Below are 18,713 nucleotides of genomic sequence, written 5' to 3' on the forward strand. Positions count from 1 at the left end.
ACAGGGGGGAGCTGCTGTACCTGACAGTGACGCTGTCTGTCTGCCTGTCTGTGTTAGGTCTGTCTATCTGCCAGTCTGTTTAGTTCGTGTTGGTAAAGCCTCACAGTAACTCCTCTACCTCCAGCTGAACAGACTCTCATCACCTATAGAGAGCAGGCAAGAGCGGATCTGCGGGTTCACATAACAGTACTACAGCTTTTCTTTGAGAGACCAAAATAATAATACTTCCCTTGTTGACAAGAAATAACACTGTCGAGGATATGACACAATTTCCAAGTTCACTGCGAACTAAGTGATTGAAACGGACAACAACAGGTTTTCCATCTGTGCAGAGCAAAATATTTCATTCTGCTATTGTGTTTACCCCATTAGATGCGTGAAGATCTGGGCATAGTAGAGTTGCCTAGTAGGCCATTTGAAGCGTTTTACTTTGTCACTGTGAATTGTAAACACGTTTTTTTATCATACCTGTGACATCTGAGGTCGGAGGTTGATCTCTTTGAGGTTGATGGACTGGGGTCGGAGGTTGTTGAGAAGTTGACACAGGAGCACTCCATCTCGGAGGGTTTGGGCCAGGTCGAATACCTGAGCAGACTCCCATGTTACCCGATGGTCGGGTGGAAGCACCTTGCAGTTGATCAGCCATAACGCGCACTGCCTCCAATACTCCATTTAGGTTTGAGATCAAACAAATCTTACGCGACAAATAGGAATCCTATTGGAGAATAATCAATAGAACACACTAATACAACATTGTGTCCATTCAGCAATTTGTCATATAAACGATGAAAACGAAACTAGGTATAGTAGCAGGATTTAATTCTACTTCTCTCCGTTTCATAACAGAAATAAAAGTAAATTGGAAGACGCTAGGCTACTGTCCGTAGGCTACGTGTACTCTGTCCATTGATGACTGAACTCTTCCATCCGCTGACAGTAACCGCAACACTGTCCGTGCGCTCTTCCTCCCTAGCTCTCTCTCCCTCTCTCACTTGCTCTGTCCACGGGGTTAAACTACCACCCCCAGCCTCTCCTCTTCCGTTTGCCACTCATACAGAATGTTCCGTGTACACTGCGTTAGGCTACTACATTGATATTAGCGTTGTCACCTCATAAGGGACAGTTCGACATTTACTGGGAAGGAGGGGTCCATAATAGAGATGGTTGGCAAACTTTTTTGCTTTTGGGAGAGTTGTGTGTTTTTTTTATTGGGCACAAGGGATGGTAGTTTTTCCCTGGTTTACATTCCCTCTTCTACAGGTTTTGCATTTGCCTCCCATGCCAAGGTGCTTTGGTACTTACCTTATGCACAATGTTTTTCTGCAAGCTAACTTTTATTATAAACTGGGTGGTTCGAGCCCTGAATGCTGATTGGCTGACAGCCGTTGTATACCACTGGTATGACAAAACATACATTTTGTTGGTTATAATAAGGCACCTCAGGGGTTTGTAGTATATGGCCAATATACCACGGCTAAGGTCTGTATCCAGGCAGTCCGCGTTGCGTCGTGCATAAGAACAGCCCTTAGCCGTGGTATATTGGCCATATACCACACCCCCTTGGGCCTTATTGTTTATCTACACCACAGGTCAATATAGGCACAGATTATCTACTATATTGTCCAGATACTGGACAATATAGTCAGACGTGTGTTTTGTCTTGTCCTGTCCCGTATAAATATCGTTTTCCTATTTTTTTCCGTATATATTTTAATCTCACTTTCCATCTACGGACTGAATATACTCTCCTGCAACCCGCCTCACCCAATGTGGTACGGATCTGCTATTTTTATACTTTAGAACCGGAACCCCCATCAGCAGCTAGCCAGCTAACTAGCCACTGCTAACGGTCTTCACCGTTAACTCGGACACCAGCCAACCTCAGCTCGGTCAATACCTGCCAGTCTGCACAGTGCGATATCAACCCAGAGCATATCGGACTGCTTTTTCTCTACCACATCTTCAGATTCCTACCGCAAACTCTGAACCTTTACACCGGATCATCGCAGCTAGCTAGCTGCAATCTTTGGTGGCTACTCCTGGCTAACGTCTCTGTCCCGAAGTAAGCACCAGTTAGCCTCGAGCTAGGCAAGCCGACGAGGTCCACCAGCTAATTATTGGGCTACAATACCGCTTTTGCCAATTGGCCTAGACCCTTTACTGCCAACGTGGAGCCCCGCCATTCCATCACGACTGGTCAACCGATGTAATAGTCCGAGGTGGTTTCAACAGGCTCTTCCGTTGCGACGTCGCCAAAGTCGCATCTGCTAGCCCCGGCCTGCTAGCTGTCTGAATCGCCGTTCTCCAGCTTTCCAAGCGTAGCAGCGACTAGTAAACGGCTCCCTGACTCACCTATTGCTACTCATTGGTCCCTATGATCACTCGGCTACACATGCCTCTCCCTAATGTCAATATGCCTTGTCTATTGCTGTTTTGGTTAGTTATTATTGTCTTATTTCACTGTAGAGCCCCCAGCCCTGCCCAATATGCCTTAGATATCCCTTTTGTCCCCCCCACACACACATGCGGTGACCTCACCTGGCTTAACTGGTGCCTCTAGAGACAAAACCTCTCTCATCGTCACTCAGTGCCTAGGTTTACCTCCACTGTACTCACATCCTACCATACCCTTGTCTGTACATTATGCCTTGAAAATATTCTTCCACACCCAGAAATCTGCTCCTTTTACTCTCTGTTCCAAATGCATTAGACAACCAGTTCTTATAGCCTTTAGCCGTACCCTTATCCTACTCCTCCTCTGTTCCTCTGCTGATGTTGATGTTAACCCAGGCCCTGCAGCCCCCAACACCACTCCTATTCCCAAGGCGCTCTCATTTATTGACTTCTGTAACCGTAAAAGCCTTGGTTTCATGCATGTTAACATCAGAAGCCTCCTCCCTAAGTTTGTTTTATTCACTGCTTTAGCACACTCTGCCAACCCTGATGTCCTAGCCGTGTCTGAATCCTGGCTTAGGAAGGCCACCAAAAATCCTGAAATTTCCATCCCCAACTACAACATTTTCCGACAAGATAGAACTGCCAAAGGGGTCGGAGTTGCAATCTACTGAAGAGAAAGTATGACAGAACTCTGCAGGTATCCAGGTCTGTGCCCAAACAGCTTCTGCTTTTAAAAATCCACCTTTCCAGAAATTTGTCTCACAATTGCCGCTTGTTATAGGCCCCCCTCAGCCCCCAGTTGTGCCCTGGACACCATATGTGAATTGATTGCCCCCCATCTATCTTCAGAGTTCGTAGTGTTAGGTGACCTAAACTGGGATATGCTTAACAGCCCGGCTGTCCTACAATCTAAGCTCGATGCCCTCAATCTCACACAAATTATCAAGGAACCTACCAGGTACAAGCCGAAATCTGTAACCATGGGCACCCTCTTAGATATAATCCTGACCAACTTGCCCTCTAAATACACCTCTGCTGTCTTCAACCAGGATCTCAGCGTTCACTGCCTCATTGCCTGCATCCGTAATGGGTCCGCGGTCAAACGACCACCCCTCATCACTGTCAAAGGCTCCCAAAAACACTTCAGCGAGCAGGCCTTTCTAATTGCCCTGGCCAGGGTATCCTTTAAGGATATTGACCTCATCCCATCAGTAGAGGATGCCTGGTTGCTCTTTAAAAGTGCTTTACTCACCATCTTAAATAAGCATGCCCCATTCAAAAAATGTAGAACTAAGAATAGATATAGCCCTTGTTTCACCCCAGACTTGACCGCCTTTGACCAGCACAAAAACATTCTAGCCTGGGGAGGAAGGTAGCCTAGTGGTTAGAGCGTTGGACTAGTAACCAAGAGGTTGCAAGATTAAATCCCCAAGCTGACAAGGGAAAAATAAAATCTGTTGTTCTGCCCCTGAACAAGGCCCACTGTTCCTAAGCTGTCATTGAAAATAAGAATTTGTTCTTAACTGACCAGCCTAGTAAAATAAAAATAAATCAAATAGCCCCTGCGATATGCAACTTCTCAGGGAAGTCAGGAACCAATATACACAGTCAGTTAGGAAAGCTAAGGCTAGATTTTTCAAACAGAAATTTGCATCCTGTAGCACTAATTCCAAAAGGTTTTGCGACACTGTAAAGTCCATGGAGAATAAGAGCACCTCCTCCCAGCTGCTCACTGCACTGAGGATAGGAAAAACTGTCACTACCGATAAATCTACAATAATCGATAATTTCAATAAGCATTTTTCTACGGCTGGCCATGCTTTCCACCTGGCTACCCCTACCCCGGCCAATAACACTGCACCCTGCAGCAACTTGCCCAAGCCGCCCCGGCTTCTGCTTCACCCAAATCCAGACAGCTGATGTTCTGTAAGAGCTGCAAAATCTGGATCCCTACAAATCAGCTGGGCTAGACAATGTGGACCCTCTCTTTCTAATATTATCCGCCAAAATTGTTGCAACCCCTATTACTAGCCTGTTCCACCTCTCTTTCGTATCGTCTGAGATCCCAAAAGATTGGAAAGCTGCCGTGGTCATCCCCCTCTTCAAAGGGGGAGACACTCTAGATCCAAACTGTTATAGACCTATATCCATCCTGCCCTGCCTTTCTAAAATCTTCGAAAGCCAAGTTAACAAACAGATCACAACCATTTCGAATCCCACCGTACCTTCTCTACTATGCAGTCTCGTTTCCGAGCTGGTCACGGGTGCACCTCAGCCACGTTCAAGGTCATAATCGATATCATAACCGCCATCGATAAAGGACAGTACTGTGCAGCAGTCTTCATCGACCTGGCCAAGGGTTTCGACTCTGTCAATCACCGTATTCTTATCGGCAGACTCAATAGCCTTGGTTTCTCAAATGACTGCCTCGCCTGGTTCACCAACTACTTCTCAGAGTTCAGTGTGTCAAATCGGAGGGCCTGTTGTCCGGACCTCTGGCAGTCTCTATGGGGGTGCCACAGGGATCAATTCTCGGGCCGACTCTTTTCTCTGTATTTAACCTCTTATGGCTAGGGGGCAGTATTTTCACGGCTGGATAAAAAAACGTACCCGATTTAATCTGATTATTAGTCCTGCCCAGAAACTAGAATATGCATATAATTATTAGCTTTGGATAGAACACACTCCAGTTTCTAAAACTGTTTGAATGGTGTCTGTGAGTATAACAGAACTCATTTGGCAGGCCAAAACGTGAGAAGATTCTGTACAGGAAGTACCCTGTCTGACCATTTCTTGCCCTTCTTTGTCATCTCTATTCATTACAAAGGATCTCCGCTGTTACTGTCGTGGAAAATGGTCTTAAAAGTAACACTCTTAACAAGAACTTGTAAATTCAATATAGACTTTAATACAAAGTAACAAAGCCGAGCTGGTCCGCGGAGCAACTGCCTTTCCCCAGCCCCAGCTCTGCTTTTTATCCACATACAATACATAGGTCCATCCTTTATGTAAATGAAGAAAAACCCTTTTTCCTTTCTGCCACCATTATCTTTCAATCCTATGGATAACGCCCACATCTGAGGATAACGCCCATATCTGCTCTTATTTCTAACATAATGGTGGCCAAACCTTCCTCACGTGAACATAAAATTAATGCATGCATCACATGCATGCTCTCGGTTGCCTGTCCCATCTTCCTTTCACGTGTGTTTCTTTCTGAGTTCACCAGGTTCATATGTACTTAATCAGTTACCTCATTTCATGTACTTTTCCAGATGTACCCTAGGCAGTGTATGTTTAACATAATTTCATTTACCTAACTGTACTTTGTCATGGCTCTGTAATTAGGCCGCCTGGCCCTTACATGATCCCCAACGTCCTTGTTATCTTTACTTAACCTTGTTATCTTTAGGAGAAAAGGAGATTTTCTCCTAGTTAATGTATCTATGTCTTTCCTTCCTTCAGCACGTTTTTCCTTCTCCCACATAAATCCCTCCTCTGGGACTAATTAGTCCCACACAAAACAAAACAAAAACATCCTTAGAGAAGTGAAAGATGGGAAATGGATAACAACAAATTAATAATAATAATAATAATCCATCAATATTAAGGGTGTAGAACGCAATGTGAAAAGATAAAACATACTTGTACACTGGACCAAACATCTCCAATCCAATAACAAAGATAGGAGTAAAAGATCCAGTCAAATTACAACGATAATGAGAATATATACGTGACAAATCAATATACCATGAGGATACACATGACACATGAATAAACTATGATGAAGCATGAGCATGTAGTACAAAGCCTTGCCTGAGGTTGTCTCAGATATGTAGAATATACGTAGAATATATATATAGGATATATATAGAATACTGGAAAAATACAAAGAACAATAATAAACATGCTAAGAATGATTAAAAGGTAATACATGAATATATTGGTAATATACGAATAACATATGTATAATATATGAATATGCACAGTATAAGAATCTGAACATGGCCCAAATAATCAAAAATAAAGGTTACACAACATCATTCCAAAATGAGACATTCTAACACGATCCTCCCTCGCGGACACCTCTCTAACATATACTGAGCACTTATTACTCATAACTGCTAGAAGATTAAGGACATGGTCCGTAGACACTTGTAACCGGAAACACCCTCTGTTACCTAACGTATAATACATGTTCATCATTTTAGGAAGGCAAAACTAACTTATAATTAAAGAAAAGCATACATTTATATATGTATGAAACCCATAGAACAAACATAAAAGACAACATATATTTAAGGCCTGTTCAGAATCATACTAGGAGTTATGTCCTAGGGGCACACTCCTCATCTGCACAAATAGGGCAATCCCCCCTTTGGCACATTGCACAAAAGAGAGGGTCGGGATGATGGTAATGTTCATTATTGTCGTCTTGGGAGCACCACTTGCAACGCCTAGGTTTTGGACATTTTTTGTGTACATGAACAATCACTAATTCACCTGAATCGGGGTTTGTTCTATACACCGGAAAACCACCAGGTCGCCAATCATGGCACCTATAACCTCCTCCAAGGATTACCTCATGGAGACAGTTAGGGTTACCAAAAGGGCAATCAAGGGGACCTCCAACAGCATTGCAAGGGTTCCCATACTTATTGGTATAGTGTCCAGGATTATCTGGGACAGGATTAATTACAATAGGTGGATCCAATACATAATCCTTAAACTTCTTTCTTTGCCTTCTCTTTGGTTTAGGGGTTACTCCATGTACTGACATCTGTTTAACAGCAGTCTTGACCACAAGTGATTTAACTAAAGGTAATACACAGCAGAATACAACGCCTAACGCCACCAGGCCCGCACCCACCATGATGGCCATCCTGGTGAACATAGCGCCCCACTTTCCTAAGGCCAGGTCTAACCAATCCCAGACATGGGAATCAAACCCAGCATTCGCTTTTACTTCTGCTCTTAACCCTTTGAGTTTATTCATAGCTAGGGAAAATGTTCCATTAGGGGCAGTGTTATTGGGGATAAAAGTACAACACGCATCTCCATACATTACACAAACTCCCCCCTTCTCCGCCAAGAGCCAGTTAAGAGCTTCCCTGTTCTGCCATGTCATCTGGCTTGTGGCCTTTACCTGTTCTCCTAAAGCTGTCAACGCAGAGTCTGTATAATTAATAAATCTTTGTTGATTATAATATATATAATTAATCCATTCTAAGTTCTTGTTGGGTGTGACCCACAAAAATATAGATTCAAACCCAGATTTAACCTCGTCCCTGGCTTTAAACTCAGTGGGCACACCCCTAGGTTGTCCAATTGTGTCAAGGTATACTTTAGGATCCGATTCATATTCTCTCTTAGTCCTAGTTTTAACGTGTTCCACCTGGGGTATTTTAATAATGTCAACTTGTTGGACTGCTCTAACTAACGCACACAACCCAATCCATCCTTCAGGAAGAACATTCAGAAGTTTGTTTTTTCCACACATCCAAAAACTATCCGCAATGCCTCTATCTTGGTTCTTTAACATGGTCAGAGATGGTGCAACCTGAGTGATGTTGCCGCACGACCCCTTCCTATTTGTCATTAGTCCGTTCTCATCAAATTTTCGAATACCCGCAATTTCTAACACCCAGATGGTGTCACACTGTACCGTTGTGTTTCCCACATTAATTCCACCAATACCATAATTATAGAAACATTCATATTTTCCTTTGACCACGGTACTTTTGTCAATCTGAGGTTTAGTTAACTCAGTCCTAATGTCGTATGTAGCACATTCCTTGTTAGCCAATACGGTCGTTTGTAACATAGTTTTACCTTTAGAACTGCCCAAAGCCATTCTGCACTCAATGTCACATAAAGGAATATGGTACTTCCCTTGATTACAATTATTGTTTTTCCATTTAGCACAACTGTCAAATGTTGCCGGTTCTGGTACTATTAACATTTCAGACAAGGGTGATTTGCTGCATAATATACAATTGTCCATCTTATGTCTATCTGCTGTATACCTTGCCCATTTATACCAGTCATTCTTTACCGCTTCTTCCAATGTTCTGTCCTTGGGTGGTTCTGATTCTACCCCACCCACTGTCTCGTCCATATCATTCTCTTGAGGTGAACTGTTGGGCTTTGTCAACAAGTTCCAAATGTCTGTGAAAAACCCTCCTGATTCTGATGTTTCTGGTCTCGTCGTGGGTTTCACTGTAGGTGTAATCACCGGTGTTGTGGTAGGTGTAGTGGATTTCTCACCCAGAGTAGTAGATGTTACTCCAGTCGTGACCACTGTGGTGTTTACAGCTGCTGTCACAGTCGTCGTGGTTCTAGCTGTTGTAAGTACTTGGGGATCGGGTGCTGGTGTGAATTCAACTTTCATGGTGGTTGTAGTGCTTCCACCGACCAGTCCTGTATGTGTCAGTTCAACTATAAATTCTTCTCCTTCAACTGGTTCAATGTTCTTTATGCTGAGCACCCATTCGTTTTCTTCTTTAATTACTGTCAGGTCACATCCTTTGGGATCCCAGATGACTTCTCCCTTGGTCTGATGATGAGTCCATCCACAGTAGGCGACTTCAGGTAGAGGTTTTATCCTGTACAATGCGACTGTTTTCTGTTCCCCTGCTTCCGTTATTATCTGAGGTGGGACTGTAATTCTGACCCTGTTCTTCCCGCCTGGTTGTCTGTCAGGTTCTTCTCTTTTTTTCCTGTTCAATTGTTTATCAGGGGGACCGAGTGAGTGCTGAAAAGTCAATGGTGGGAAAAGCCTTTTGCTCTTCGGTCCTTGGGTCATCTCCTTCTTCTCTCCTTTGGGAGGCTTCTCCTCCTGCCACTTGTGTGGTTCTTTCTTTGGTTTGGGGATCTCCCTCCTCTGGTCCACCTGGCTCCCCGTCTGGGTGTGCATCAGGTCCAGGGAAAAGCCATTTCCATTCTTCGTGGTGTATTTCTGGGTCCCATTGTAGTGGGCTTTCGTTATAGCTATCTGCCATAGTAGGCATATCACCAGGAGTATCAGGCATATCGCTTTCCCTCCCCCTTGGAGTCTCTGGTCCCACCGGCTTGAGTATTGTTGATTGGCCGGTTTCTTCTCCTGCCCTGTCTCTCCGTTTACTCCTTCTAAGGGCAGTTGGTGGTGTGTCAGCCGTCTCTTGGCTTTCGCCTGGCTTGTTATCTTCCTGGCTTCCTTCCGAAGCCTCGTTCTCTTCCGCTGTTCCTTCTCCTGTCGTGCCCCCGTTTGATGTATCAGCATCCTCTGGGTCCTCATTCTTATCCGGTTGTTTCCTTCTGTCTGTCGGGACCCTGGTGCAGTGGTTGAGATGATACCACGTCTTGCTTCCTTTCACCTGGACGGCTGTTGACGTGGCTTCGGCCACCTCGTAGGGTCCTTCTCTCCTTGGCTGATCCCACTTTCTCCGGAACACCCGAATGTAGACCAGGTCCCCTGGTATCACCTGTCGTGGCCCTTCTGGTCTCTGCTCCGGTTCCTTCTTTTTCTCCTGTGAATATATAGCTTCATGTATCTTGGTTAGATGCTTTACATATGATTTTAGTTCTGTTTCTAGTATGTCTAACGAGGGACCTTTGTACAGTCCCCCTAGTGATGGCACAGGCATGGGTCGACCCGTAAGCATTTCATGCGGTGACAAGTGCGTGTTTCTGTTAGTTTCCATGCGACTGCTCATTAGTGCAAGCGGCAAAGCATCTACCCAATTAAGCCCCGTGGATGAGCAAATCTTTATTATTTTGTTTTTCAGCGAGCCGTTGGCTCTCTCTACGATTCCTTGCGATTGGGGATGATACACACATCCTAGTCTTTGTTTCATCCTTAGCTTCTGTATTATGGTTTTTACTACTTTTTGTATGAACGCCGCGCCATTGTCTGAACTGATTTCTGATGGAATACCAAACCTGGGTATTACTTCTTTTGATAAGAATTTTATCACTGTGTTTGCTCCTTGATCAGCCGACGGTATTGCTTCTATCCATCTGCTAAACCTGTCTATGATGACTAACATGTACCTTTTACCATAAGCAGGTTTTATCATGTCTACATAGTCCATCACAATGTGTCGAAATGGTCCTTCTGGGACTGGTATGTGACCTATGGGCGTGGTTATACCTTTACGTATGTTGTTTTTCGCACATATTTCACATTTTGACAAGACGTAATCTACTGTTGCCTGTAGATACGGAGACCAAAAACCTTGTTTTTTGATTTGTCTTACCACCTCCCCCCTTGCACAATGATCTAGATCATGTGCATCATTAATAAGCAAACCCAATAATGTGGTTGTGGCAAGTATGGCTCCATCATGTGTTCTCCATACCCCATGTCTATCAACAGAGGCTCCCCTCTGTACCCAGGTATTTTTTTCGGTAATTGTAGCACGAGCCTGAATTTGAATCAACTCATCGGGAGTCGTGAGCGGCGCAATACCAATTACATCTAGCAACGGTGCCGTGAGAATAGGGACAGTACATCTAGAAGCTTTCTTAGCAGCCTCATCAGCTGCATTATTACCCCTGATAACAAAATCATTACCTTTTTTGTGTGCTTGACATTTGATTATGGCCAGTCTTCTAGGATACATTAAAGCTGTCATTAGCTTGATGATTTGTGCATGGTGTTGTATAGGAGTTCCATCACTCTTTTTAAACCCTCTCTGTTTCCATACTGCACCAAACAGGTGACACACCCCATGTGCATAAGCCGAATCGGTGTAGATGTTAACTGTCTTTCCCTTTCCTAGTACACAAGCAGCCGTTAATGCTTGCAGTTCAGCCAACTGAGCCGAACATGGTTGAGGGCAATATTCTAATATTACCTCGGTAAAGGTTCTACCTTGTTCCTTAACTACTGCAAACCCCGCATGATTACCGGTGTAGTCCTTATAACAAGAACCATCTACAAAGTAGTTCTCCAGGTTATGTCCCTCACGGTCCATTAAGGGAATGGACTCCAAATCGGGGCGCAGTTTGGTAAATGTTAAGGCTTCAGCCACACAGTCGTGTGCTTGTCCTTCAAAGTCAAATGGAATTCTGTCAGCTGGATTGACAGTGTTGCATCTTTTTATGGATACGTCCGGGTATGTGAGTAACGTCATATAGTCCAAAGTTCTAGCGTTAGTTAACACAAATCTTCCCTGTTCTATCAGCTCCACTATTTTATGATGGGTACTGATAATCACCGGATATCCCATGGTGATAGTCGAGGCCTTATCATATGCATAATGTAAGGCTGCTAATCCCTGATAGCAGGGTGGGTAGCCTTGGGCTACTGGATCTAACTTAGAACTGTAGTAGGCAATAGGCTGTTTCTTTCTACCGCTACATGTTTCCTGCATAAGAATAGCGGCCGCATAGTTGTCACACCTATTTGCTACGTACAATAAAAATGGTTTAGTGTAGTCGGGAGCTGCTAGGGCTGGTGCTGTTTGCATTTCCTTTTTAAGTGTTTCAAACGCAATGATAGCATCGGCGTTCCACTCCAGAGGCGCTCTTAGATTAAGCTGTCCTGCTTCCTTCATTATTTCTCTCAGAGGAGCTGTTTTGACTACATACTCCTCTATCCAATCAGAACTAAATCCTGTCATTCCTAAGAAGGTCATCATTTGAGCTACCGTTCGGGGCAACGGTGCTTTGCTAATTCCCTCTAGCTGTCCTGGAGCTATTGCTTTGGTTCCATGGGCTATTGTTCTACCTAAGTATTCAACCTGGGGTTGACAGTACTGTAATTTTGCTTTAGAGACCTTGTGTCCTCCATCCGCTAACCTCTGCAGGACTTTTAGAGAGTCAGAGTGGCACTGTTCTATTGTAGAGGCGCAGATTAACAGGTCATCTACATATTGGATCAAAGTTCCGTCAAGCATTAATTCTTCTAAATCTGCTCTCAATATCTGATTGAATAAATGCGGGCTGTGCCTAAATCCCTGGGGGAGGCGTGAGTAAGACAGGGTCTTACCCCTATACCGAAATGCAAACAAGTGCCTGCATTCCTCCGCCAGGGGGACACTAAAAAATGCTCCACACAGGTCAATCACGGTGAAGTATTTGGCATCTGGGGGAACATTAGTCAACAGCGTGTGAGGATTGGGAACTTCTGCTGGACAATCTTGTGCTATGTCATTAATTGCCCTTAAGTCGTGTACCAGTCTCCATTTTTTACCATCGGCTTTAAGTACAGGTAGCAAAGGGGTATTACAGACGCTTGGCATCTCAATTAATACTCCTGCCCTGATTAGTCCCTCAATTGTTGATCTTATTCCCTCCTCAGCTTCGGGCTTCATAGGATACTGGGCTTTCCAAGGGGGTTTGGCGTCTGGTTTGACTTTTATGTTGATCGGGCTTGCTGATTTGACAAGCCCCACGTCGGTATCATGTTGTGACCATACTTCAGGTGGTATGATTTTCTCCATTTCTTCTCTAAGCTCGCAAATTAGCCCTATCCCTTCACCTAACATTACTTGTTGGTCTGCACGGACCTCTATCTCCCTTGGATCGCCAATCATTATTGTAGTGGTTACTATCTTGATGAATTCTTTATTTTTGGAGTGGAAAATTAATGGATTATCCGTTTTATCCCACTCTGTCTTCTTAGCTTCCCTCATCATGGGTCCCATCTCCTTTGATGTGAAACCTTGATTCACCAGCAATGTGATGTGAGGGATAGAGTCCGAGACATTGAACCATTTCAGCACAAACTCAGAATCATCTCCGTCCATCACGTCCATTGCTGCTCCCTGTTTTCCAATGATTATACATTGGGACATAATTGGTGCTTTCCTGCCATGTGCCCCCAAGACCCAGAGTCGTTCTAGCAATGGATCCTGATGAGGGTCAAATTGCATTGTGCAGTGATATTCAGACCCTGCTCTAACTGCTCCGGGTATCTGGGCCTGAATAAATTTACCCCATCTTCTTACTGTCCTATCCACATCTGTTTCAATTCCTCCTAACCAATATACGTTGGCTGTGGCCTCTGTGTTTACCACTGATAATTGTAGTCCTATTTTTTCTATTATCACCCCGTCGGGGGAGCACTTAATTTGTACACCCATTTGGCATAGGGCATCTCTTCCTAACAGATTAACCGGTGTTTGATCTGATACCAGTATTGGGATTGTTGCTGATTTACCGTTGGCAGTAAGACGAACTGGAGCGGTCATTGGATTTAGCTGCGCTTTTCCCGAGAATCCCATTGTTTTGGCATATTTACCAGACATGGGGAGATGAGAGGCATAATTTGGACTTACACATGTGTAAGTGGCTCCAGTATCTATTAACATGGGTACGTCTCTATTCTCTATTTGAACCTGCAGCATAGGCTCTTGGTCAGCTCCTGTGGTTAAAATTGTAAGCTGACCCTCCCCTTTAGGATTCTCTGGGCATCCCTAGTAAGTCTGATTGGGTCCTGACCATGGGTTCACAGGGCCTGGAGGTGGGTTTCGGTCACCCCGCCATCCGCCAGTAGGGCCCCAGGGATTCTGGTTTCCCCCAGCAGGTGGCTGCCAGCCACCGGAGCTGTTGTTCGCTGGTGTACGCCTATTGTGCGTATTATCCCCAGTGCGATCCTGCCAGGGGTTTACGGGGCATTCACGTCTGGTGTGTCCGTGTTGGTAGCAACCCCAGCATACACCAGGCGGCCCCCGCGGGGTCCTGATTCCTCTCTTCTGATCCCCCTGTGCATTTCTTTGTTGTCTGTTCCCACCAGTGTGCTCCCTAGTCCAAATTGGGGGCTGTGTGTACACATTTGCTACTGGCAGTGGGACGAGCACTTGGGTCCGGTCAGGGGCCAACTGTTGCGGCCCTCCTGGGGAAACAGCAGCCATTGTTCCTATCTCGGGCACAGAAGTGGTTACTGAGGCCTGGATCTTTTTCTTTCCTTTGGTCAATTCTTCCAGCTGCAACTGGGCCAGTCTTCTCTGGATGTCTTTCCCTTGCTCAGCTTGTTTCTGTTCCTCCCTTCTATGTTTCTCCACAGCGTGAACCACATAGTCACAGAATTCTTTGTATGGTTTGGAGGTAAGTCCCACCACATCCTCCAGCCTGTTCCTTACTGGCTGGGGCATGGCTTCCACCACTGAGTTCCGGAACATCGTTGTCATCAATTCATTTTCCTCCGGATCCTGTTCTGTTTCCATTCTCCATTTTTTCAGTCGTTCATGTAGGTACGCAGCTGGGCTTTCTGTAGCTCCAATGGCCTCTCCCCTCAATGCCTTAGGGTCCACTTTTGTTGGGTATGCTGCCCTTAGGGCCCTCCAGATGGCAGGCCTGTACCTGTCAAACATCAGTCCATCACTTGACACCTCCCACCCTGTGCCGTTGATTCCTCCCTCCTGCAGGATTTCTCCCATTCTCTGCACGCTTGTTACCCTTGCCAGTAATGCCCTTATGTCGCCCACCGCCAGTAATTTCCCCATTGTAAATTCTTCAAAGGTTCTGATCCACTTCCCAGCCCCCTCATGGATGTCCGGCAGCCGGGCGACCAAACCTTCCAGGTCCTGCGTAGCCCATGGTATGTAGTGCCCCTGATTTCCTTTTATCAGGACTGGGCATTGGTTATATGGATCTAGACTATAGCTTTTTGCTTTTATCTTTGTCCTGTCTCTGAGCACCATGTGATCTGTTTCAGTGGAGTCTCGTCTCAGGCTTTCCTGTAGGTTGCGAGCTGTTGCCTCATCTTGCCTTTCTTGCTCCCTTGCATATTCTTCCTTTGCTCGCTCATATTCTTCTTGTATTTTTTGTGTTAATAGGCGGTTCTTCCTTTCTAATAGATCTATATCAAATCTATTACTTTTTCCCTCATCCTCAGATTCTTCCCCACAATTGCTGCTTCCATCGGATCCTTCAGGAGTTTTTGGGTGTTTCTGTGACTTCTCTTCTCTCTTGTCTTTTTCTTTTCTTCCTTCTGTTGTGTGTTGTTTCGATGTTTCCTTTTTTCCCATTTCTGTTTCCATTGCTTTCAGGGTTTTTATCAAACCCCCATAGCAATTGAAACCTTCTTCTTCGCTTTTTGTGTGTCTCTTTGTTTTTGTTGGACCTTTCCCTGCTGGGTGAGGGAGTGCGCCCACTGCTCTAGGTGTGCAGGTCTCTTCCTCCTCCTCCTCTGTCACTTCTACCCTACCTCTTATTTCCATCTGTCCGGTTACCATGGGATACTGCCCATGGGAATAAGGTGGTGGCTTATTCTCCCACACACCCTTTTCCTCATTTTTCTTGTGATCTTTCTTCAGCATTTCTCTTGCCGTTCTCATGCTATTTAACAGACCCATTCCTTCTTCTTTAAACATTTTCAATATTTCATTCTCTCTTTCTCGTTTGTTCTTTCTTTTCTGCTTATTGTCATTCGGTTTGTAGTTTTTTATTAAGGTCTCCATTTCCTCACACACAGAGACATCCAATGTCCCCTCTGCAGGCCATTTGGTTTTATATTTTCTAGTACGCTTTTCCCATTTCTCAGATGTTTCTTTTATTTCATTTTTACTCAAAGGGTGCCTGGCCCCCAAGATCTCTACCGGTGTCCCCTTCATTTTGATGGGCATCTTTGCTTTTAGTTTTAATTTCCTGTATTTAACTTTCTTCCAATTCTATCCTTTATAATATCTATCCTCTTTTATCTTATTCTATGTGCTTTACTATTTTCCGATGACTTCTTATTATTCTGTTCCTGTCTTATTCGGTCTGTCCTAGTCCTCTCTCTGTTTCTCTTTGTTATCATATACTAATTCTCCCTTCCTAGGCTGCGACCTCCTAGGGACCCAGCAATTCTAAAGTGCTTTATTTTTACTTGTGTTTACACTGTGCTGCGTTATCCGTCTTGTGAGTGCCAAACATTTATTGCGGTTCCGTGTGCTATCTTATTTAATTCTGGCTTGACCTGTCTTTACTTTTTACTTCCCGTTTTAGTTTATGTCTTTATTTGTGTGTGTTTCCTTTCCTCCCTGCGCACCGTGTGTGCTATGTGTATGTGTTTACTGTCTTTTTATTGTGTCCTTTCTTTCCTAGTTCTATAAATTTAATATACTGTATTATATCGATGTTTTATCTTTACCTATGGCTCTCCTTATCTGTTATCTATTGGTTTTACTCCCTTTTCCCCAGGAGAGTTTTAACCCTACTCTCCCTATTTATATCGAGCGGCTACACAGCGGAGTTTCACAGTTCCTCCCCTGTCCCAAAATAGCGCACACACACCCGTTATTTCTCCTCCTTGCTCTCTGCTTCTGGCTTGTTCTGATATTCTTCCTTAACCTAGAGAAACCTTAACTCATTCAAACACTTTTTTATTCGCATTCATACAATCTTTATTCACATTCGTTCATTCACACCCTGCTTTACCTAAAGCAACCTATATACCTCAGTCTATTCCTGATACACTTCCTCAACACAGGATAACTTTGTATTCTTAGGATTTTTGTAGTATGTCGGAATTTCTGCTTAATCGAGTCAGTTTCCCTTCACACTGTTTGTTCCCCCCCCGTACTGTCCTCCGTTCCTCAGAGCAGCTACGCGGTGGACCCCACAGATCTTCCGGCGCCGTTAGCAAGGCGGAGCGTTATTATCTGTAGGACTAACTTTTTCACGGTTTCCGTACGTCTACCTAGACCGGATCTCTCCCGTGCCCTTCCTGCTCACTGCATACAGATCCTCGTTCCTCGAGCGATATCGTGAGCAGCCCACCCAATCAAGCCCTCTATTTTCTCCTAGGCGCGATTGTGTAGGATTTCTATCTATGTAGCCCCTTTGGCTAATTTCCCCACGGTTATCATTCGTTTATCTCGATCGAATCTCTCCCGTGCCCTATCTGTTCACTGCATACAGATCCTCGTTCCGCGAGCGATATCGTGAACAGCCTACCTAATCAAGCCCTCTAATTTTCTCCTAGGCGCGATTATGCAGGATTTCTATCTACTTATCTATTTGTTTTGACCACACGCACACAGCAACAGCAGCCCCACGCCAGGTCAGGCAGTCCAGCCGAAAGAGAGCAAACACACACACCTCTTGGGCCACACAAGGTTCCCAGATCCTATGGTCTCGAGAAAGGACCAACCCGAATCACACACCCAGCACGAACCGCCTGATCAGGTTGATTGGGCTGTGTTAACGCACATCCCAAAACAGGTCCTGAAACAGTCGAACTCGGCCAAGCAGAATCAGACGGGACAAGCCCTCCCAGCAAAACCACACATGTGGGCCCGTTAGAATGGTCCAATCAGCGCAGGCGCAAACCCTCCCCGCTAGACACCCCCACACGCCGGTCCACTATCCACTGCGCATGTAATCCCAACAAAATGTACACATATCACATTTAACAATTCCCCATTCATGCATGCATGCAGTTCTATTGAATTCAAAAGTTCTTTCAATACTACAAAATTTTTCAGGAGTTCTTTAGAAGAGAGACCTACGTGGCGTTTCCTTCGTTGAGACTGAGTCTCTGAAGCAATCTACACAAACATTTCAACTACTGTAAGAACAAGCTTACCTTATTATAGTTGGGCGGCCACCCGTTTGCGAGACTGCTCCAGAAAAACCGTCACCAACCAAAAACGCCGTTGTCTGAGGTCCCTGGCGTCTCCTGGCAAGCTCGCCAAAGTATGTCGTGGAAAATGGTCTTAAAAGTAACACTCTTAACAAGAACTTGTAAATTCAATATAGACTTTAATACAAAGTAACAAAGCCGAGCTGGTCCGCGGAGCAACTGCCTTTCCCCAGCCCCAGCTCTGCTTTTTATCCACATACAATACATAGGTCCATCCTTTATGTAAATGAAGAAAAACCCTTTTTCCTTTCTGCCACCATTATCTTTCAATCCTATGGATAACGCCCACATCTGAGGATAACGCCCATATCTGCTCTTATTTCTAACATAATGGTGGCCAAACCTTCCTCACGTGAACATAAAATTAATGCATGCATCACATGCATGCTCTCGGTTGCCTGTCCCATCTTCCTTTCACGTGTGTTTCTTTCTGAGTTCACCAGGTTCATATGTACTTAATCAGTTACCTCATTTCATGTACTTTTCCAGATGTACCCTAGGCAGTGTATGTTTAACATAATTTCATTTACCTAACTGTACTTTGTCATGGCTCTGTAATTAGGCCGCCTGGCCCTTACATGATCCCCAACGTCCTTGTTATCTTTACTTAACCTTGTTATCTTTAGGAGAAAAGGAGATTTTCTCCTAGTTAATGTATCTATGTCTTTCCTTCCTTCAGCACGTTTTTCCTTCTCCCACATTACGTGACACTTCCTACGGCTCCAATGGGCTCTCAGAGCCCGGGAAAAACCTGAATGAC

The 18,713-nt window shown here is 44.7% G+C and overlaps 2 protein-coding genes across 3 annotated transcripts in view; both read right to left on the reverse strand.

Annotated features, from left to right (window-relative positions):
• The window catches only part of LOC115195356 (guanine nucleotide exchange factor VAV3), a 156,882-nt gene extending 155,798 nt beyond the window's left edge, over window positions 1-1,084 (reverse strand). For both annotated transcript variants that reach the window (XM_029755143.1, XM_029755144.1), the window contains exon 1: window positions 469-1,084. In XM_029755143.1, coding sequence (XP_029611003.1) covers window positions 469-672 — 204 coding nt within the window. In that variant the 5' untranslated portion in view covers window positions 673-1,084. The remainder of the gene's footprint in view (window positions 1-468) is intronic.
• Window positions 1,085-6,695: 5,611 nt separating this feature from the next.
• LOC115195252 (uncharacterized) lies at window positions 6,696-18,648 on the reverse strand. The gene is made up of 3 exons (XM_029755027.1): window positions 17,897-18,648; window positions 7,140-9,919; window positions 6,696-6,702 (listed from the first exon to the last, which is right to left on the reverse strand). The coding sequence occupies exons 2-3, from the start codon at window positions 9,671-9,673 to the stop codon at window positions 6,696-6,698; spliced, it is 2,541 nt and encodes an 846-aa protein (XP_029610887.1). The 5' UTR covers window positions 9,674-9,919; window positions 17,897-18,648.
• Between the last annotated feature and the right edge of the window lie 65 nt (window positions 18,649-18,713).

The sequence above is a fragment of the Salmo trutta genome, chromosome 6, assembly GCF_901001165.1.
Source record: "Salmo trutta chromosome 6, fSalTru1.1, whole genome shotgun sequence".
NCBI lineage: Eukaryota > Metazoa > Chordata > Actinopteri > Salmoniformes > Salmonidae > Salmo > Salmo trutta.

Bases quoted from the DNA above. Each gene is read 5' to 3' on its own strand.
- LOC115195252 (XM_029755027.1), bottom strand. From the start codon at position 9,673: ATGAGGACCCAGAGGATGCTGATACATCAAACGGGGGCACGACAGGAG.